Source organism: Gopherus evgoodei, chromosome 2 (genome assembly GCF_007399415.2).
Source record: "Gopherus evgoodei ecotype Sinaloan lineage chromosome 2, rGopEvg1_v1.p, whole genome shotgun sequence".
Taxonomy (NCBI): domain Eukaryota; kingdom Metazoa; phylum Chordata; order Testudines; family Testudinidae; genus Gopherus; species Gopherus evgoodei.
Window position 1 is genome coordinate 3,201,291 of NC_044323.1, and position 20,270 is coordinate 3,221,560.

General features: G+C 45.0%; 1 protein-coding gene across 9 annotated transcripts in view; it reads left to right on the forward strand.

The window, feature by feature from the left end:
* Positions 1 to 20,270, forward strand: part of SETD2 (SET domain containing 2, histone lysine methyltransferase) — a 151,147-nt gene that overhangs the window by 97,989 nt on the left and 32,888 nt on the right. For all 9 annotated transcript variants that reach the window (XM_030549822.1, XM_030549825.1, XM_030549823.1 and 6 more), the window contains 3 exons: positions 7,659 to 7,793; positions 8,925 to 9,064; positions 12,121 to 12,232. In XM_030549822.1, coding sequence (XP_030405682.1) covers positions 7,659 to 7,793; positions 8,925 to 9,064; positions 12,121 to 12,232 — 387 coding nt within the window. The remainder of the gene's footprint in view (positions 1 to 7,658; positions 7,794 to 8,924; positions 9,065 to 12,120; positions 12,233 to 20,270) is intronic.

Genomic DNA, 20,270 nt, shown 5'->3' on the forward strand with positions numbered 1-20,270 from the left:
GCCTTTGCAAGGTAGCAGAGACGGTTATCAGTTGTTCTGTACCGTCTGCTGTGCCGTTGTAAATTGGCAATGAGATGACGGTTATCAGTCGTTCTGTACCGTCTGCTGCTGTCATGGGTGCTCCTGGCTGACCTTCGCTGAGGTCGGCTGGGGGTGAAAAGACAAAAATGGGAATGATCCCCGGGGCATTCCCTCCTTTATGTTGTATCTAAAAATAGTCAGTCCTGCCTAGAATATAGGGCAGGTGTACTAGAGAACCAGAGAGCAGAGCCGCTCCGTGTCAGATCCCACAGAAATGATGAGCTGCATGCCATTCTAGGGGATGTCCCTGCAACAACCCCACCCATTGCTTCCCTCCTCCCCCAACCCTTCTGGGCTACCGTTGCAGGGTCCCCCATTTGTGTGATGAAGTAATAAAGAATGCAGGAATAAGAAACACTGACTTGTTAGTGAGATAAAATGAGGGGGAGGCAGCCTCCAGCTGCTATAATAGTCCAGGCAGGACATTAAACGGTGTAGAGGAGAGGAGCCCAGCATCCCGCTGCTATGATAGTCCAGGCAGTGCAGAATCTTTTCTTTAGACATGAAAGGGGTGGGAGCTGATGGAACTCAACCCCCAGTTGCTAAGATGAGGACAGTTACCAGCTGTTCTGTACCATCTGCCGGGAATAACTGGGAGTCATTCTTATTTTTACCCAGGCGCCCCCGGCCGACCTCACCTGAGGCCAGCCAGGAGCACTCACAGGCTGATGATGACGGCTGTCAGTCCTTCTGCACTGTACCGTCTGCCACCGGGGAAGGGAGGGGAGAGGATGCTACTGTTCATTGCCCCAGCACCGTGTCTACCAGCAGCATGCAGTAGACATACAGTGACATTGAAAAAAGTCAAGAAATAATTTTTTTTCCCTTTTCTTTCACAGGGAGGTGAGGGGGAGTAAGTTAACGAGATATACCCTAAACCACCCCGGACAATGTGTTTAACCCTACAGGCATTGGGAGCTCAGCCAAGAATGCAAATGCTTTTCGGAGACTGCGGGGACTGTGGGATAGCTGGAGTCCTCAGTACCCCCTCCCTCCCTCCATGAGTGTCCATTTGATTCTTTGGCTTTCCGTTACGCTTGTCACACAGCACTGTGCTGTGGACTTTGTATCAGAGTCTGGAGATTTTTTTTCAAATGCTTTGGCATTTCGTCTTCTGTAACGGAGCTGTGATAGAACAGAGTTGTCTCCCCATATAGCGATCAGATCCAGTATCTCCCGTTCAATCCATGCTGGAGCTCTTTTTGAATTTGGGACTGCATTGCCACCCGCGCTGATCAGAGCTCCACACTGGGCAAACAGGAAATGCAATTTAAAATTTCGCTGGGCTTTTCCTGTCTACCTGGCCAGTGCATCAGAGTTCGGATTGCTTTCCAGAGTGGTCACAGTGGTGCACTGTGGGATAGCGCCCGGGGGCTAATACTGTCGATTTGCGGCCACACTAACCCTAATCCAATATGGTAATACCGATTTCAGCACTACTCCTCTCATCGGGGAGGAGTACAGAAACCGGTTTAAAGAGCCCTTTGTATCGATATAAAGGACCTTGTTGTGTGGACAGGTGCAGCGTTAAATTGGTTTAACGCTGCTAAAATCGGTATAAACGCGTAGTGTAGACCAGGCCGGAGGCAGTAAAAAATGCAGGTGTGCAGTCATTTAACATTCCTAAACCGTGAGTGGATTTTTAGAAACATGGTCGGGGCTCTAAGGTTCTCTGTAAAGTATATGGAATGCAGTACCTGTGCACCCTAGAGAGTTACTGCAATTCTGAAGTAGAAGACAGTGTTGGGATAACATACAATGAAATCTGTCCCTTCAGGGATTCTGCTGACCTGAATTGAGAGTTGAGAGAGTAGATTATGATGATGCTAGAACTCCATGATACTGATGCTGTGCAATTTACTGCAATCCATCAGTGGTGTTAGGGGTTTTGTTTGAAACCAGATCTTGAAATGACTACGAAAAATGTAATATTCCATACTCACTCTCTTTCGATTCCCTAACCAATTTGGTTAAACTCAGTCTGGCACTCTGAAAAATCAAGCTTGGACGACTCCTGCCTATTAATAAAAATTCTGCTATTTGATCCTAGGTAACAACTGTGTTGCTGATTCAGATTTCCTTCAAATGCAGCACATGGGGTAACTGCATGTCTCTGAATATTGCTAATAGGACAAATGTTCCTTCATTTTTAGGTCCCTGATTTGAATTCAGCACAGATCAGTGATTATCACCATTTGATGTTGGTATTTACCACCGTTTGGTGGGCTGTGTGAAATGATTTGACTAGTCAATTCCTCGTGGGCAGATGTCCATCACAAAAAACATGCCCACCACTAATTTGTTCCGTGTTGGCATTCTCAACAGATCAACCAGGACTGACTGGGCCATGGAGACTGAAACCTTCTCTTGCAACACACACACACATTCATCACTAGAGGTAGTCCCATTAGGCCAGTATTGAGCATTGGGAGATGGATTTCCCTGCTGTAGACTTTCTGCAGACAATTTTGCTAGTATCTGTCTGGCTCCTTCTAGAAGCACTAAATCCACTCTCAGGTCTATTTTTTGCATTTTCCAAATACAATAAAGATATTAAGTTGGCTCTGTTACGATGGTAGGGAGAACTCGCCAAGAGCATAAAAATGCATCCCTCTACTATACGTATCAGCAAACATGCATCTTAATATTCAAATAGGAGCATGCACAGTAAGAGAAGAACAAAACACTCTCACTTTCTTGATCATCAATTCAAGGGAGAAGGCATAAAAAACAAACAGGACTTCAATTATCAGCTTTATGTTGTTGCTCGCTGAGTTCCACATAATCTTCCTTTTCCACATGTAATTGCCGTGGGCTGATTCTAGCATAATTTTTGTCTGTCCCAGTCATATCTAGGCTATGATACAGACTTTAAATACATAGATGTGTAGTACCATTACTGGAGGGATTGTGATTAGATATAGGGGATTGGGACCCAGGAGTCCTAAATTCTCTTCTCTATTCTATTGCTTTATCACTGGCCTTGAACAAGTCACTTCGCATTTCTGTACCTCAGTTTATCAAGCTGTAAAATCCACACAATATTTCAAATCACTGATGAGAATTCGTTAGCTTTTAGCTACTTTAACCTCCTCAGACATGAATAGAAAGTAGTCTTAATTGCTTAATATTGAAAAATATAGTGATAATGAAGGCACACAAGTGCATCTGAGGGTGACATAAGTGTATTCATTCACTCTTCATGAATCATTTTTGTGTAATGCCAACTTAACAAAAATAGCCAGTTCACATCCCTTATTTAAAGAATATTTACTGCTGATGTGCAACCAAAACTGAGAGCTTAATACAGGAATTTCGGTAACAGAGAGGTCAGTCACTAGTTGAAGTGGGAGGTGGGAGAGATTATGGGACTAGAAAGGACCATTGTGAACATTTGGTCAGACTTCCTGCATAACACAGGCCATAGGATTCCCCTGATTTAATTCCTCTTTGAACTAGAGCATAACTTTTAGAAAAACATCCAATCTTGATTTTAAAACTCACAGTGATGGAGAATGCACCTTGGTATATTGTTCTGTTGGTTAATTACACTCATTGTTAATGATGTACATCTTTTTTGAGTCTAAATTTGTCTAGCTTCAACTTCCAGCTATTGGATCTTGTTATACCTTTGTCTGCTAGACCGAAGGGCCCTCTTACCTATTTTTTATTCCTTGTGTGTGGGTACTTAGAGTATGATCAGTCAACCTCAGGGCTGGCTCCAGGGGTTTGGCCGCCCTAAGCAGCCTCCCCCCCCCCCCCAAAAAAATAAAAAGTTGCGATCTGCGGCAGTTCAGCGGGAGGTCCTTCGCTCCAACCGGGAGTGAGGGACTCGCCGCCGAATACGTGAAAGTGCCGCCTCTCCCTGGAGTTGCTGCCCCAAACACCTGCTTGATAAGCTGCTGCCTGGAGCCGGCCCTGGTCACCCCTGAACCTTCTCTTTGATAAACTAGATAGACTGAGCTCCTTGAGTCTATTATTATGGGTAGGGCTTCCGATTTTAGGTTTTAACTAATAAACATCCCCAACCCGCACGCACATTTTCTCTCTCTCTCTCAAAAATGAAATCGGTGTTTACTGGATTAACATAAGAAAGACAGGAAGTGGTTACTTATATCTAAGGGCTTGTCTATACAGAGCTGTAATGCAGATTATATGGATGTGATTTCTAAAGTGCATAGATTTGTTGAGCATTAATTGGTCCATTTAGACCTTGCTGGTTCTTTCTAAAGATTCCCTAGTGTGCTTTAACATTGTGCAGTTTGAAACAGTACTGTGTTAAAGCCCGCTAAGGAATGTTACAAAGAGATTATTAATTACAGTATATGATACTGTAATTGTATATATTACACATTAAAGTATATAGAAAGAGAGATCCCTGAAAAAATCAGATTTTTGTACATCTGATAACTCAAGAATTGCTTTAAAAAAATCCCCAAAAGTGAAATCAATAAACCCCCAAACCCAGAAGCCATAACTGTAAGATATGTTTTCCAATCCTTTAATGATTCACATGACTCTTCTCTGAATCCTCTCTAATTTATCATCATCCTTCCTGAATTCTAAATACTAGACCTGGATACAGTATTCCAGTAGTAGTTGCATCAGTGCCAAATACAGAGGCAATATAGCACCTCTGCTCCAACGCATAGGAGTAGAGGTGTTATACTGAGCGCAGGGGACTGGACTAGAAGACCTTTTGAGGTTGCTTTCAGTCCTACTATTCTATGATTCCCCCGTTTATATATCTGTGGGTCATATTACCCCTTGTGGATACAGCCTATGTACAGTACTCAAGTCTAAGGAAGCTTTGTTTTATTCAGAACTGGTCCATTATTTCTTTTCGAAACAGTTGTTCATCTTCTTAGTTAACAAGTACAGATTTCACCTAGAGCTGTAATGGACAATATTTACTTAAAGGTGATTATTGCAGCAGAATGAAGGATTTCAGAATATTTGATTTTTTTTTTAAATTTTTTTTAATATTCTGTCCCAGAACATTTTGCTCACACTTTACTTGGTAACAGTATGTCTGAGTCTTTTTACTGAGGGACTCTTGCCCTGTTGCAAGGGGGATCCAATGGACGTATTGTACTTAGATTTCCAGAAAGCCCTTGACAAGGTTCTTCACCAAAGGCTTTTACGTAAATTTAGTTGTCATGGGATAAGAGGGAAGATCCTTTCATGGATTGAGAGTTGGTTAAAAGACAAGGAACAAAGGGTAGGAATAAATGGTACATTTTCAGAACGGAGTGGGGTAACTAGTGGTGTTACCCAAGAGTCAGTCCTAGAACCAATCCTATTCAACTTATTCATAAATGATCTGGAGAAAGAGTTAAACAGTGAGGTGGCAAAGTTTGCAGATGATACTAAACTGCTCAAGATAGTTAAAACAAAAGCAAACTGTGAAGAACTTCAAAAAGATCTCACAAAACTAAGTGATTGGACAACAAAACGGCAAATGAAATTTAATGTGGATAAATGTAAAGTAATACACATTGGAAAAAATAACCCCAACTATAAATACAATATGATGGGGGCTAATTTAGCTACAAGTAATCAGGAAAGAGATCTTGGAGTCATCGTGGATAGTTCTCTGAAGATGTCCACGCAGTATGCCACGGTAGTCAAAAAAGCAAACTGGATGTTAGGAATCATTAAAAAAAGGATAGAGAATAAGATGGAGAATATCTTATTGCCCTTAAATAAATCAGTGGTACTCCTGCATCTTGAATACTGCATAGAGATGTGATCTCCCCATCTCAAAAACAATATACTGGCATTAGAAAAGGTTCAGAGAAGGGCAACTAAAATGATTAGGGGTTTGGAACAGGTCCTATATGAGGAGAGATTAAAGAGGCTAGGACTCTTCAGCTTGGAAAAGAGGAGACTAAGTGGGGATATGATAGAAGTATATAAAATCATGAGTGGTGTGGAGAAAGTAGATAAGGAAAGATTATTTACTTGTTCCCATAATATAAGAACATTGGGGCCACCAAATGAAATTAATGGGCAGCAGATTTAAAACAAATAAAAGGAAGTTATTCACACAGTCAACCTGTGGAATTCCTTGCCTGAGGAGGTTATGGAGGCCAGGACTATAACAGGGTTTAAAAGAGAACTAGATAAATTCCTGGAGGTTAAGTCCATTAATGGCTATTAACCAGGATGAGTAAGGAATGGTGTCTCTAGCCTCAATTTGTCAGAGGGTGGAGCTGGATGGCAGGAGATTACCTGTTAGGTTCACTCCCTCTGGGGCACCTGGCATTGGCCACTGTCAGCAGACAGGATACTGGGCTGGATGGACCTTTGGTCTGACCCAGTATGACCGTTCTTATGTCTTCTCAGTCTACAGATACAGATTATACCTAGACCCTTTTCAGTGATAGAGCTTTATAAAATCATGAATGGTGAGGAGGACGTGAATAAGGAAGTGCTATTTACCCCTTTATATAACACAGGAACCAAGATCACCCAATGAAGATGATAGGCAGCAGGTTTAAAAAAACATAAGGAAGTACTGCTTTGCACAATGCACAGTCAGCCTGTGGAACTCTTTGCCAGGGGTGGCTGTGAAGGCAAAAACTATAACTGGATTTTTTTTAAATTTAGGTAACTTCATAGAGGATGTGGCCATCAATGGCTATTAGCCAAGAAGCTCAGGGATGCACCCCAATGTTTTAGGTGTCCCAGAAGGTGGGACTAGATGATTAGGGATGAATCACTCGATAATTGCCCTGTTCTGTTCATTCCCTCTGAAGCATCTAGCACTGGCCACTGTTAAGACAGGAAACTGGGCTAGACAGACCATTGTTCTGAGCCAGTTTGGTCATTCTTATGTTCAGTTATCCCGCTAAAGAGGTTTAATGTCCGAAAGCTTCTGTCCAGTGGAAGAACAAGGTGTCATTCCTTTAAGTATCAGTATTCTGTGGAAAACTTGTATTTCGTAGGTTTATATGTGTGGTATCTGAAGTAGTACTGGCAGTGAGTTTTGCTCAACATAATAGCTATTTTATACTGGAGAGAGATCCAAGACGTCCCTTCTTTGGATAATAATTGATCTTCAGTGACAAGATACATGCAGTACATGTGTACCCTTTATGGCAGACATTGATATCTGTTTTCAGCAAGATGACTGCCAACAGTTGGAGGCTCCAAAATGCCATCTACTTTAAAATGCATTGCAGGTTCTATTCATGGTGAACCTGTTCCTTGACCTAAGCATGTTCATAAATGCATCCATTTTGCTCAGCCTTGCAGTTTTCTTCTAGTACTGACAGAATGGCCGTTCTTAATGCCAAGAAATAGAATATTTTACATATTTTTTTAAACTTAAGTTTCCTTTGAAGAACAAAGATCTGTCAAATTTATGTAAAACATTTTATGAATTTAAAAATGCATTGATACATATTCCTGCTCCAGAACAGTTGTACAACAGAAACAGTATATTCCACTCTCCACTGCATCTTGAAATAAACCAGTTTTACCCTGTTTCTGTGTTCCACCTTTGATCACAGAAGTAACAAAAGATTTTCAATAAGGGAACTGATTTCCCAGTTTCTGTTGCTTTGTTTCAGAGTTACGCACAGCCAGGTCTTCAGTATATCCAAGGGCAACAGATTTACACAGCTCATCCACAGGGAGTGGTGGTGCAGCCGACGACAGCCGTAACAACGATCGTAGCAGCCGGACAGCCTCAGCCCATACAGCAGGTGAGGCCTGGAGCATTACAGTCCCCTGGTAACATGCCAGAAATTATGGGGTGCAATTTTTTTCATGACCCATAAGAGAGAATGGTTTGATGTATATCCCATTTGATGTATCCTTCCCCTGTTTCCCTTTTATGTTGGGGAGGACAATATCCTCTCCATATCCTCTAAACTGTAACTAGAAAGCCAGTGGATTTACTGTCAAAAGGGTAGTTAAAACCTAGAGTTGATTTTTTGCAAACAGCATCCCTTCCCTTGCTCTGCTATCTGGCATTGTGAGAAGGGCTGGTTGATTTCATATCCACTGTTCTTGTCTCCCACTCAGTAGCATTTGTAAACACAGTACTCTCATAAGCTATCTTAAAATGGCACGTCCTTTTCTCCTCCCTCTCTCTCTGTGTGGACTTTGCTGTGAATGATTCCTAAGCTTGATCCTCTGTCCTGAGAAAAGAGAATCACTTGTGTTATGTTTGGTGATCTGGCCTCAACGCTGCTCTGTGTAAGGGAAATATCTCTGCCTCCCTACCAGCCTCCTGTCTCCCCACTGTATAGGAAAGGTGATTAGGTTCTGTAGTGGCCTTGGTTTCAGACTGGATTCACCATACTAGGCATTTATCACATGAAAAGGGCTGTTGGTGCTGTTCTTGTCGGCCACCTCACAGAATGACGACGTAGATTCCTCTGAGGCTGCCTAAAGTTATGTCTACACGACAGACATCTGCTGGCATAGCTACATCAGTTGGGATGTGATCCTTGGCCGACATAACTGTGGCATCAGAAGCCATGAGTACATATGCAGTTATACCAGCAAATCTGTGCTTTTACCAGTATAGCTCGTTTCACTCATTGTTGCGGGTATAGCTGTGTCCGCACTAGGAGCTCTTTGCTGGGGTAGTATGCCAATTTTCCAATACATATTAGGCACTCCTAGTGTAGACATGGTCTTAAACTCGCTAAGTTAATCAGAAGCATCACAGTGAAAGTGAAGGGTGGCCCACTTGACTACTGCTTTATGAATGGACTTGGTCAGGTATCCATTACTTTCTTATGCACTGTAGCTTTGTATTAAAAACTCTGTAATATTGTCGTTCTTTGCTCAACTTTCCTTCTTTGCTGTCGTTGGGGTATTTTTAGCCAGAGCTGGTAGTGACCAACAATCTTCTGGATCTACCACCGCCATCTCCTCCAAAACCCAAAACCATTGTCCTCCCTCCCAACTGGAAAACCGCCCGCGATCCAGAGGGGAAGATCTATTATTACCATGTGATCACAAGGTAAATGCTCACTTATGTATTCAGTGCTGGTGTTCTTATTCATGTGTAAAAACCGCACCCTTATTCTATGTTGGCGGTATTCCAAACTACTGTGCAATGTATTGTACTGTCTCTACAATGCCACAGCAAGGTGCTGCAGGAGGTAGTGCTGGGGATTCGTTTAGCAGTGTCCCCTTATGTCAGCACTGAGCCGATAACCCAGAATGATGATAGGTGTGCTCTCCTTGAGTACTGCTTCACACCCCCACAGTCAGACTATGAAACTCCATTGCCAAAGGATGTTGTGAAGGCCAAAAGTAAAACTGGGTTGGAAAAAGGATTAGATCAGTAGATGGAGGATAGGGCCATCGATGTCTTTTAGCCAAGATAGTCAGGGATGCAACCTTGTGCTCAGGGTGTCTCTAAACCTGTGGCTGTTAGAAGCTTGGAATGGGTGATAGGGGATGGGTCCCTCGATACATTTCCCTGTTTTGTTCACTCCCACTGAAGCATTTGTCACCGGCCACTGTCAAAAGACAGGATACTGGGCTAGATGGACCATTGGTCTGACCCAATATGGCCATTCTTCTGTTCTTATGCTTTATGTGGTTAAGGTTTTTCATGGTTAATATAAGTCAGAAAAGAGGTTTGGGTGGGAATTCAGTTTCTTAAGACTTTTCTGGATTGAGCAGTGATCATCCAGCAGGGGTCAATTTTATTGAGTCTAGTCTAGACACAATCAACGGCAGAGCGCTCACCTGTCAACTCCAGTACTCCACCAGGGCGAGAGGCGCCAGCGGAGTTGACAGGAGAGCGTCAGCTGTTGACTTACCACAGTGAAGACACCACAGTAAGTAGATCTAAGTACGTTGTTCATGTAGCTGAAGTTGTGTAACTTAGATTGACATCTTTCTCTCTCTCTCTCTCTCTCTTCCCTCCCCCCCGCCCCAGTGTAGACTAGGCCTTATTTTAAGGAGAGTTACTGTGAATAGTTCAATTTTTTAAAAAAACCCTGATTCTGTTGTTGATTTGTGCTATCCCTATTTGTACTAGGATTTACGAGCCCCATGTAGTACCAACATAAGGAGCATTTCAGAACACCAGGCAATGGGAAGACCTTACTGATTGCCTAACAGCAATTAACATTGCATGTCTGAGGAGTCTACATATGAAAGGAATGACATGCAATTCAGCCTTCAGCTGTTGGTATTGATACCAACGAATCCTCCATGAGTTGCTTTGGAAACTGCTGACTGAACATTTTTAGACTTAAACTCATAGCAGTCTTACCCCCTGGAAATGTTTTGTAAGCACTTGTTTTAAGTAGCAGCATTCCAAGGCTGATACAGTAGAGTCAGACTGCATGACTACTCAGTTTCCACACCTTTTACTTATCAGTCCATTTTTCCCTATGAGGCAGACATTAGTTTAATATTATGGTTTATGTCGTGATGGAATAAAATCCAGCTGCCCACCATTAAGTAGGATTTAAAAATAGCATCTTGGGTTTGCAGAAGGACATGTGGTCCACTTTAAACAAGCATATTGATTTTCCCCACAGTCCTCTCATAGACTCTTTAACGTCAGAAGGGACCATCATGATCATCTAGTCTGACCTGCACATTGCAGGCCAGAGAACCTCACCCACCCACTCCTGTAATAGACCTCTAAGCTCTGGCTGAGTTTGCTGAAGTCTTCAAATCAAGATTCAAAGACTTCAAGTTACAGAGAATCCATCATTTACTCTCCTCCTTGACCCCACTCCAAAAATAAGTTTGGATCGTGTTTGTCTGGGGACTTCCATTGATGAATCAAAACCAGAACCTTCAAACCAGATAGTCCCTTTTCTTCAGGTTTTCAGATTTTGTCCATAGTATACAGACAACTATAAGTCCAGGCCATGTTTGGAATCAAAACATGATGGAAAAGACCTATAGCATTTGGTCATTTAGTCTGTCTGCCAGGGCCCAGTGCCGAATAGTTCTCTTTGTTGTCCCCTTCAGGATTTTGATTAGTCTAATTTTAAATGATTCCAGTGATGGGATGGGGCTTCCAAAACTACTCCTGGGAGACCATTCCACAATCAAATAGCATTTTTAAGACATCTTTCCTGATAGCCTAAATTTTCCATTGCGCCCTTTCATCCCATTACTTGTACTTAGCCCATCTTGGATCACACTAAACAATTTCTCTCCCTTATTGATGGATATACCCTTTTAGCTGGCAATTATATCTCATTTGTCATCATTTAGCCAAGCTTTTCCATATTAAATTAATTATTCATCAGTCAATCGATCTCTCCAGTCCTTTGTTCATTCTTGTTGCACTTCTTATGAAATCTTCCCTGTATGTCTGCATCTTTCCAGTAATGAAATGCCTAGAACTGAACACTTGATTCCAGGTGTGGTCTGACCTCATTTCTGTAGAGAAAAGACTACTACCCTCAGGCTCTGTGATGTGACGTCTCTGTACAGGCAAACCAAAACCACACTGTTTCTGCTTACTACCATTTTGCTTTGTAAATTCATGTAATCCCTACACCTTTCAGCATTAGTCTCCCAGGTATATGATGATTTCCCCAGATGCACTAGCTTGGATATTTTTGGATTGAACCTCATTTTATTTCATAGACATGTCTGCAGTGCATAATTCTCTGTCTTCACTGGCAGTCATAACTACCCTATTTGGTATCATCTGTGTATGTTGTTATTGTGCTATTAGTCATTGATCTGGAAGAAGGGCAACATCAAGATTAGGTCTGCCCCTAATCCAGTGGCGTGCTCATTGATGCCCCAACATGAAATGAATTGCTGATTATTGTTGATTTGTTTATAATACTTTCAATGCATGTGACACTGTTCATATCCCTGTCAATTCAAAATATTCTTTTCAGGAAGTTTTTGTGAGGCACTGGTTATGTGCAATCAAAGCTGAGAGTCCTGTCCCCAGTCAGTTATTTGCAAGAAGGCAATCAGGGCTTGCTTCCAAGTGTCCAGAATAGAAGACATGATGGTAATTTCATGTGTGTGCTTCCATTACTCCAAGATATGAGTGAGACTGTTCCCTTCTTTCTCTAGGCAAACCCAATGGGATCCTCCTACTTGGGACAGCCCCGGAGATGATGCCAGCCTCGAACATGAAGCTGAGATGGACCTTGGGACTCCAACGTATGATGAAAACCCAATGAAGGTAAGTGTGCAATCAGCAGGTGAAACATCTCCTCTTTCACAGCTTCTTTAAATGGAGAGTGGAAAATTTGTGTCGTTTCATAAGTCCTATGGCCAAATAGTCTACGGTGTGGCAAATACAAGCATGCGAGAAAGTTCAAATTGTTGAAGGGGTGGATGACAATATCTTATATAGACTGAGTATGGACAGAAGATAGAGGTGTTCTTTTAAATGTGGACGGAAAAGCACAAATTAATGGTCTGGCTGAATGTTTCTGAAAGCTTTGTTAGTAAATCATTAAACAAGGTTTTCCTTGACACTTTGATGTAGGAAATAGGTGACTCTTTCCAATAAAAAAATATATTAGTAGAGTGTTGGCCCCCTGTAGCTCTAGAGAACACTAGTTCCACCCATTCTGTCCCATAGCTGCTGAAGAAGTTTCTCTTCATTATCTGGAACTCGTCTTGCTGGAGCTGGGAGGAGCCCTGGTAGACTCCCTCTCAGACATGATAGCTTGTTTGTTAGAAGTCTTCCTGATGTTCCAGCTCCCCATTCCTCCGCCAAATAAATAAATACCCATATAGGGTTATTATTGACTCTGACCCTAGCTCTTTTACAAAGTCAGTGTCATGGATACAGTGTTCGAGTCTGTCTGAGCAAAGAGAATTATCTTGTGTTGTTGGTCTAGAAATAATGTTTGTATGTCCATATAGAGGTCATACTCTTAAAGCTGGGCATCAGCATTGCCCAGTGTGGAATCCCATTTCTGGAATTGGGATTCGAGTGCAACTTGAGAGAGAAAAGCTTACTGTTCTTCTTTGAGTGTTTGCACATGTCCATTCCACGCTCGGGGTGTAAGCACCTTGAGCACAGTTGCTGGAAATTTTTCCCTCAATGCTACCTGTCAGATTGGCTCCAGTGCCTCCTGGTGCCGCATGCTCACAGTGCTGGTATAAAGGGGCCAGCCAACCCCACACTCCATCAGTTCCTTCTTACTGCCCGTGACGGATACTGGAACTGCTCACTTCCCCTGTTTGTTCTGGTTATTTATTTTTAATTTGGACTGTAAATAGTTCTTGTACATAGTTTAGTTGAAGATACTTCCTTATTAGTGAATTTTCTTCTGCCCCCTGTACCTCCTGCAGCAACCTATGCCTTTGAGTGACGCACATGCCAGTTGCTTAAAGTGCTTGGGTGAGGCTCATGTCCGGGACCGTTGTCATATCTGCTGGGAATTCAAGCCTCATATGAAGGACCAGGAGACCATATGGAAGTTCCTATTTATGGAAGAGGCACTCAGATACTCTGCAGAGCCGAGCTGGTCAGACTCAGTACTGAGTACTTTAGCATCGGTGAGGACTGCTGTTCCCGCTGTCAGGGACTCTCACCATTCTTTGGTCGAAAAGGAAACATAAGCAGTTGGCCGACAGGGGGCGTTCTCCTCCATTGAGTCCAGTACCAGAACAGCCTGTGCCAGAGGGACAACGAGGGTCCAGTGCGATTGTGGTTCCATCTGCCCTGGAGGTGTTTGCAGCGGCAAGAGACTTGCTGGAGTTATTGGTATCACCATCAATACAAGAGCAGGTGTCAGCGGTGCAGATGGATAGAAAGGAGCATGTCACCCCAAGCTGCCCTGTGTACCGTCTAGCAGGGAACCATCCCTGCTATCCTCAATGCAGGCCTCCCTGTCTCAGCACTGATCTCCAGAACCGATGAGTACCGCACCTCCATGGTCCCCGGAGAAGGGCTCGATGTCTTGAGTTGGAAGTGGGGTCATATACCTAGCAGAGTGGTTGCTGTTGGTGCTCCCTGGTCAGCCCTTTGGTGGTGGTGGACCCAGGCTCAGATACCTCTAAGCGCTTGGCCCAGTGTGCACTGGCTTATGCCAATGCAATGGCCATTTTGGAACCCTTGGAGTTTTCCCCCAATGTCAGGGGCACGTTCCAGACACTCATATTTGGTGGCCACGGAGAGGACTTCTCCATCCCATCATGCAGCACCTGACCTGGACTCCAGTACCAAACCCAGTACTGATCCTTAGGATCTAGACCTGCAGGACCTAGTTGCTGCAGAAAGAGACGAGGAGGACCCCTTGCTGGTGATGACTTCAAAGCTCATCAGGAGCTGTTGAATCACGTGGCCTCAAACTTAGGGCTGCAACTGGAGATAGTCAAAGAATCCTCCCACAGCCTCGTCGACATCTTGGTTGCGGCGAAGCCGAATATGGTGGCTCTGCCTCTCAATGAGGCTATCATGGGACCAGTTAAATCCTTGTTGGTAAAACTCGTACTCCCTGCCACCCACCTGTGGAGAACTAAGAAGCAGTACTTTGTTCCCACCCAAGGGTAGGAGTACTTGTACTCCCACCTCCAACCGGGTCTCTGGTGGTCTCAGGGGCCACTGAAAGAGAGACTGGCTGCATGGAGTGACCCTTAAGACAAAGGACTCAAAGAAGCTAGACCTATTCAGTAGAAAGGTTTATTCTACAGAAGGTTTACAGCTCCACTTGTCCAACCAACAGGTGTTGTTCGGGAGATACAATTTTAATGTCTGGGACTCCATGTCAGAGTTCAGAGACTTGCTTCCTCAGGAGTCCAGGCAGGAGGTCCCATCTTCTACCAGTGTGGAGAAGTCAATAGCCAGGGCCTTCCTGCAGGCCACCTTGGACACGGCAGTCTCAGTGGCTGAATCTCTGGCCATGCACAGGTGTTCTTGTCTGCAGTCGTTGGGCCAGCAGTCTCTTCAGGACCTTCTGTTTGAAGGGGCCTTGCTCTTCTTAGACAAGACAGATGCAAAGCTCCATGGACTGAAGGACTCCAGAGCTCTACCCTCAGTCCCTGGGCCTTTACACCCCAGCGCCCTTGAGGGAACATTTCAAGCATCAGCAGAGTGCCCATTTCTCCACCCGGCCATCCCAACCTACAAAAGAAATGAAGATGGGGTTTTAGCTGCAGACAGCCACCTCCATCCACCTCAACATCTGTACCCACCCTACCCAGATACTCGGGGTGGGGGGAAATGGATGGGGACACAACCTCTAAGCAGGGATGTCCGAGGGCATTATATCAGTTCCCATAATGCTGGATCCTGCCTTTCCACTGTCTTCAGACTGCCTGTCCCACTTCAGCTGAGCAGGATCTCATATAACCACAGACTGTTGGGTGCTGAGTACTGTGGAGATGGGTTATACTCTCCAGCTTGTTCCCACCCCTCCATCCTACCCTCCCTCCCTCCCTGTGCCTCTCCAGGGACCTTCTCACAAGCAACTCTTAGCCCCAGAGGTGCACGCCCTCCTCCGAGTGGGAGCCGTGGAGGAGGTTCCTCAGAATTTAGGGGGAAGGTGTTACCTTTGGCTTTAGGAATTAGCAAATAAAAGTAATGTCAGGCCTGTCTTAGACCTGCACCATCTCAACGGCTATCTCAAAAGGCTAAAGTTCTGCATAGTCTCCTTGGCCACCATCATTCCCTCCCTGGATTCGAGGGACTGGTACGCTGCTTTCCATTTGAGAGGCGCCTGTTTCCACATCAGTTTTCCGAGGACACAGGTTACTCAAGCTCGTTCTGAATCCAGCTCACTGTCAATTTGCTGTTCTTCCATTTGGCCTGTTGGCAGCCCCATGGATTTTTATGAAATGCATGGTGATACTGGCAGTCGTCTTGAGAAGGCATGGGGTACAAGTGTACCTGTATCTCAACAACTCGCTAGTCCAGCAGTGTCCAGCCTGAGCCTGAGAAGGAGCCAGAATTTATCAATGTACAGTAACTCCTCACTTAACGTTGTAGTTATGTTCCTGAAAAATGGGACTTTAAACTAAATGATGTTAAGTGAATCCAATTTCCCCATAAGAATTAATGTAAATACGGGGGTTAGGTTCCAGGGAAATTTTTTTCCCCAGACAAAAAACTATATACACACACATTATATGTTTTAAACAAACAATTTAATACTGTTCACAGCTATGATGATTGTGAAGCTTGGTTGAGGTGATGAGGTTAGAGGGTGGGATATTTCCCAGGGAATGCCTTGCTGCTAAATCAGTGGTTCTCAAACTTTTGTACTGGTGACCCCATTCACATAGGAAGCCTCTGAGTGCGGACCACCCCCCCATAAATTAAAAATATTTTTAATATATTTAACACCATTATAAATGCTGGAGGCAAAGCAGGGTTTGGGGTGGAGGCTGACAGCCCACCACCCCCCATATAGTAACCTCATGACCCCCTGAGGGGTCCCGACCTCCAGTTTAAGAATCCCTGTGCTAAATGCTGAGCCCTCAAGGGCAGCAGGAATGGAAAGGAGGGGAGATAGCATAGCAGACAGAAACAGACACACACCTTGTGTGTTGAGGAGAGGGAGAAATGCACACTGCCCCTTTAAGTAAGCTGACCAGCGTTTAAGTGGATCAGGAAGTTGAGAGAGCAGCTGCTGCCCCAGGCTCTGTCTGATTCTGTGTCCCTACCCTGCTGTATGTGGAGAAGGGGTAAGCGGGGTGTAGGAGCAGGGGGGAAGGGGACACCCTGCATTAGTGGCCCCCCCCCTCAGCAAGCAGGAGGCTCAGGGAGCAGCTCCAAAGCAGAGAGCAGGAGCAGCACATGGCAGTGGGGGAAGGGATAGCCTGCTGGCAGCTGCAGCACAGGGAGCTTAGGGGGGCTGCCGATCCACCCTGGTTCCAAGCCCCCACCAGCTAGCTGCAACAGGCTGCTCTTCCCGCAAGCAGCGGACAAAGTATTTAAAGTTGTGCAGTGCTCCCTTTTAATGAGCATGTTCCCTAACTGATCATCATCATAACAACATTAACCGGGCTGACTTTAAGTGAGAGTTACTGTACATTGCTAAAGAGCCACGGTAATATGTCAGCAGCCCCCCATCAGCTCCCCCACTCCGCTCCCAGTGCCTCCCACTGGCAGCCCCGGTCAGCTGTTTTGGGTGGCATGCAGGAGGCTCTGTGGGGAGTAGAGGCAGGGTTGAGCACTAGGCTCCCCCAGCACGTTGGAAAGTTGGCAGCTGTAGCTCCAGCCCCGGAGTTGGTGCCTATACAAGGAGCCGCATATTAACTTCTGAAGAGCCGAATGTGGGTCCAGGCCCAGCGTCTGCCTCATCCAGTCAACCTTTCAGGTGTTGGGCCTGCTGTTAAACAGAAGTCTACCCTCACCCCGGTGCAGAGGATAGAGTTTATTGGAGCAGTGCCCAACTCCAGCCAGACCAAGGCCTTCCTCCTAGAAACCTGCTTCCAGATGATAGCACCGTTAATAGCACAGGTCCAGGCCCACCCTCTCATAATGGCACTACCTCAAACTTCTATGGCCTTGTGCACATACATAGTGCGTTATGCAAAGCTACACCTCTGACCTTTTCAAGCTTGGCTGGCCTCATTGTTCTCACCAAGCTGCCACCACTTGGACTCAGTGCTCACTGTACCTCCTCTGGTCCTCGCCCCCTCTCGATTGGTGACGGGACCCTCTGACGATCTGTACAGACATTCCCTTCATCAGGCTCCAGCCTTCGTTATCCCTAGTCTTGGATGCGTCAGAGCTAGGATGGGGGGGCTCGCCTGTGGCACCTCAGGACCCCATGGCCTTTGGGCCCAGGAAGAGCTATCATTACATATCAGTGTCAGAGAACTGAGAGTGATCTGCCTAGTTGGTCAGGTGTTCCTACTGCACATCGCAAACAAGAGCGTGCCAGTGCTCACGGACAACACAGTAGCCATGTACTACCTCAGCAGGTAGGGTGGGGCTCCCTCGTCTCCCCTGTGCTGGGAAACTATTCACTTATGGGAGTTTTGCATAATACACTCAATCCACCTTGAAGCTCCTCACCTTCAGGGGGCCCAGAACGAACTCACAGATCACCTCAGCAGATCTTTCCCCAGTCACCATGAGTGCTTCCTCCATTCCGACATAGTCGTTTTCCAGCAGTGAGGGACTACCCATAAAGTCCTGTTTGTGACCAGACACAACAAGAAATGTCGCTAGTTTTGTTCCCTGCAAGGCGCGGGCTTGCACATGGACGCTTTCTTGCTCCCTTGGATGGAGCTTCTTGTTTACATTCCCCCCCCACCCTTCCACTTATGCACAAGGCCCCATTAGCACTGGTTTGCCACACTGCTAGGCCTTTTAGAAGTGACTCCAATACCACTCCCTCTCCTCCTGAACCTGATCCCACAGGACCATGGTTTAATGCTCCACCCAAACCTCAGCACCCTCCACCTGACAGCTTGGAAGCTCCATGGCTGAATCCTGTGGAGTTGGCCTGTTCAGAGTAAGTCCACCAGGTCCTTTCAGGTAGCAGGAAACCCTCTACCAGAGCTATATACCTCACCAAGTGGAAGTGCTTTTCCATTTGGACTTCCCAGCATACAATCGTCTCTGGAGACTGTTCCTGGAGGATCTGCAACATCTAAAACAGCAAGGTCTGGCAATATCATCAGTTAAAGTACACCTTGCAGTGATCTCGGTGTTCTACCATCCGATGGATAGCTGATTAGTTTTCTTGCATGAAATGTCCGTCTGCTTCCTGAAGGCCTAGAAAGACTATACTCACAGATTCTGAAGCCCATTCCCTTGGGGGACCAAAACCCCATCTGGTCAAAACTCATGGGTCCCCCATTTTGAGCTGCTGGCAACGTGTCCCCTATAATACTTTTCCTGGAAAGTGGCCTTTCTGGTGGCTATTACATTGACCAGAAGGGTCTCAGAGATTTGGGCCCTTGCGTCAGAACCCCCCATACACGGTCTTCTTTAAAGACAAGATACAGCTACGCCCTCACCCCGGATTCCTCCCAAAGATAGTTTTGCAGTTTCCCAGTAATCAGGCAATTTTCCCACTGGTTTTCTTTCCGAAACCTCACGCAAACAGGGAGGAACAACATGTCCAGACACTGGATGTTAAGTGTGCCCTAGTGCTCTGTACAGAGAGGACAGAACCATTCCATAGATCAACTGAGGGGAAAATTTCTGGTGACTGTGCTCGAAGCACGCCCACACCTAACATGGAATGGACATGTGCCACACATCTTGAAGAACAACAGTTACAAAAGGTGGTGGTGGGGGGAGTTGGCTTATAAACGAACCAGCTTATGATCGAGTACATACGGTACGTTCCAGGTTTCACTGATCCCACCTTACTGGCCCATCTAGACTTTTTTAAAAGCTGCTATTTAGCTTTACAGTTAAGCACTTTTCTATGGATACGTAGTTTGACTGCTCTTACTTCAAACGCTGATGGTTTTTTAACTCTCTCAAAGGAACCATTATTGCCTGTATTGTTAGTGCATTAAGGGATTGTAAATCCAAGGATTGTCTGTCATATATGTAGCTGAGTGTTTAAAATGTGTAGCAAAATCCCACTGAGAAAGTAACTTCACTTGCAAAGCAAACAAAGAGTGGAACAGGCTTCGTTTTTCTAACGTCCAGTGGCCTCTGTCCAAGGTCTCAGTGAGGATTTGAAATCATCACTTTTTTCTTTTCTTGCACTTCTACAAGTTAAACAAATGAGGGTAAAAAGGAGACCTGTGTCAAAGTGCACTGGAGAAAGTGTTTTATTGGGTTATAGCATCATAAAATCATAAGACTGGAAGGGACCTTGAGAGGTCATCTAGTCCAGTCCCTTGCACTCATGGCAGGACTAAGTGATAACTTCCTGGAAATGGTTTACTATGGACATAGCAAGATTCTAATGTCAACAGGTCTAGGGACTATATTTTCAGAACAACTCCGCACCCAGAAGCTCTTTGAAAACGCAACAAAACTGATCAACTTCCATCTTTCCAGCCTCACCACAATCCTGAAAACTCACAGGCTAACCTCCTGCTCAGACTATTCCCTCTCTCTACCCCCTGCTAGCCTCCTTTCTATCTCCCATGGTAATGCACTACTAGTCAACCCATCTTCTTCCTTCTAGTTGCCCACACAGTGCTCACGTCACGAGCTCTCAGATACAGGGGAAGCACCAGGTGAATTTCACTGAGTGTTTCTGTTGCTTATATTACCGAGACATCCAGGATTGGACCCTGTTGTTCTAGGTGCTGTACGAACATAGAGATAGATGTTGTGCCTG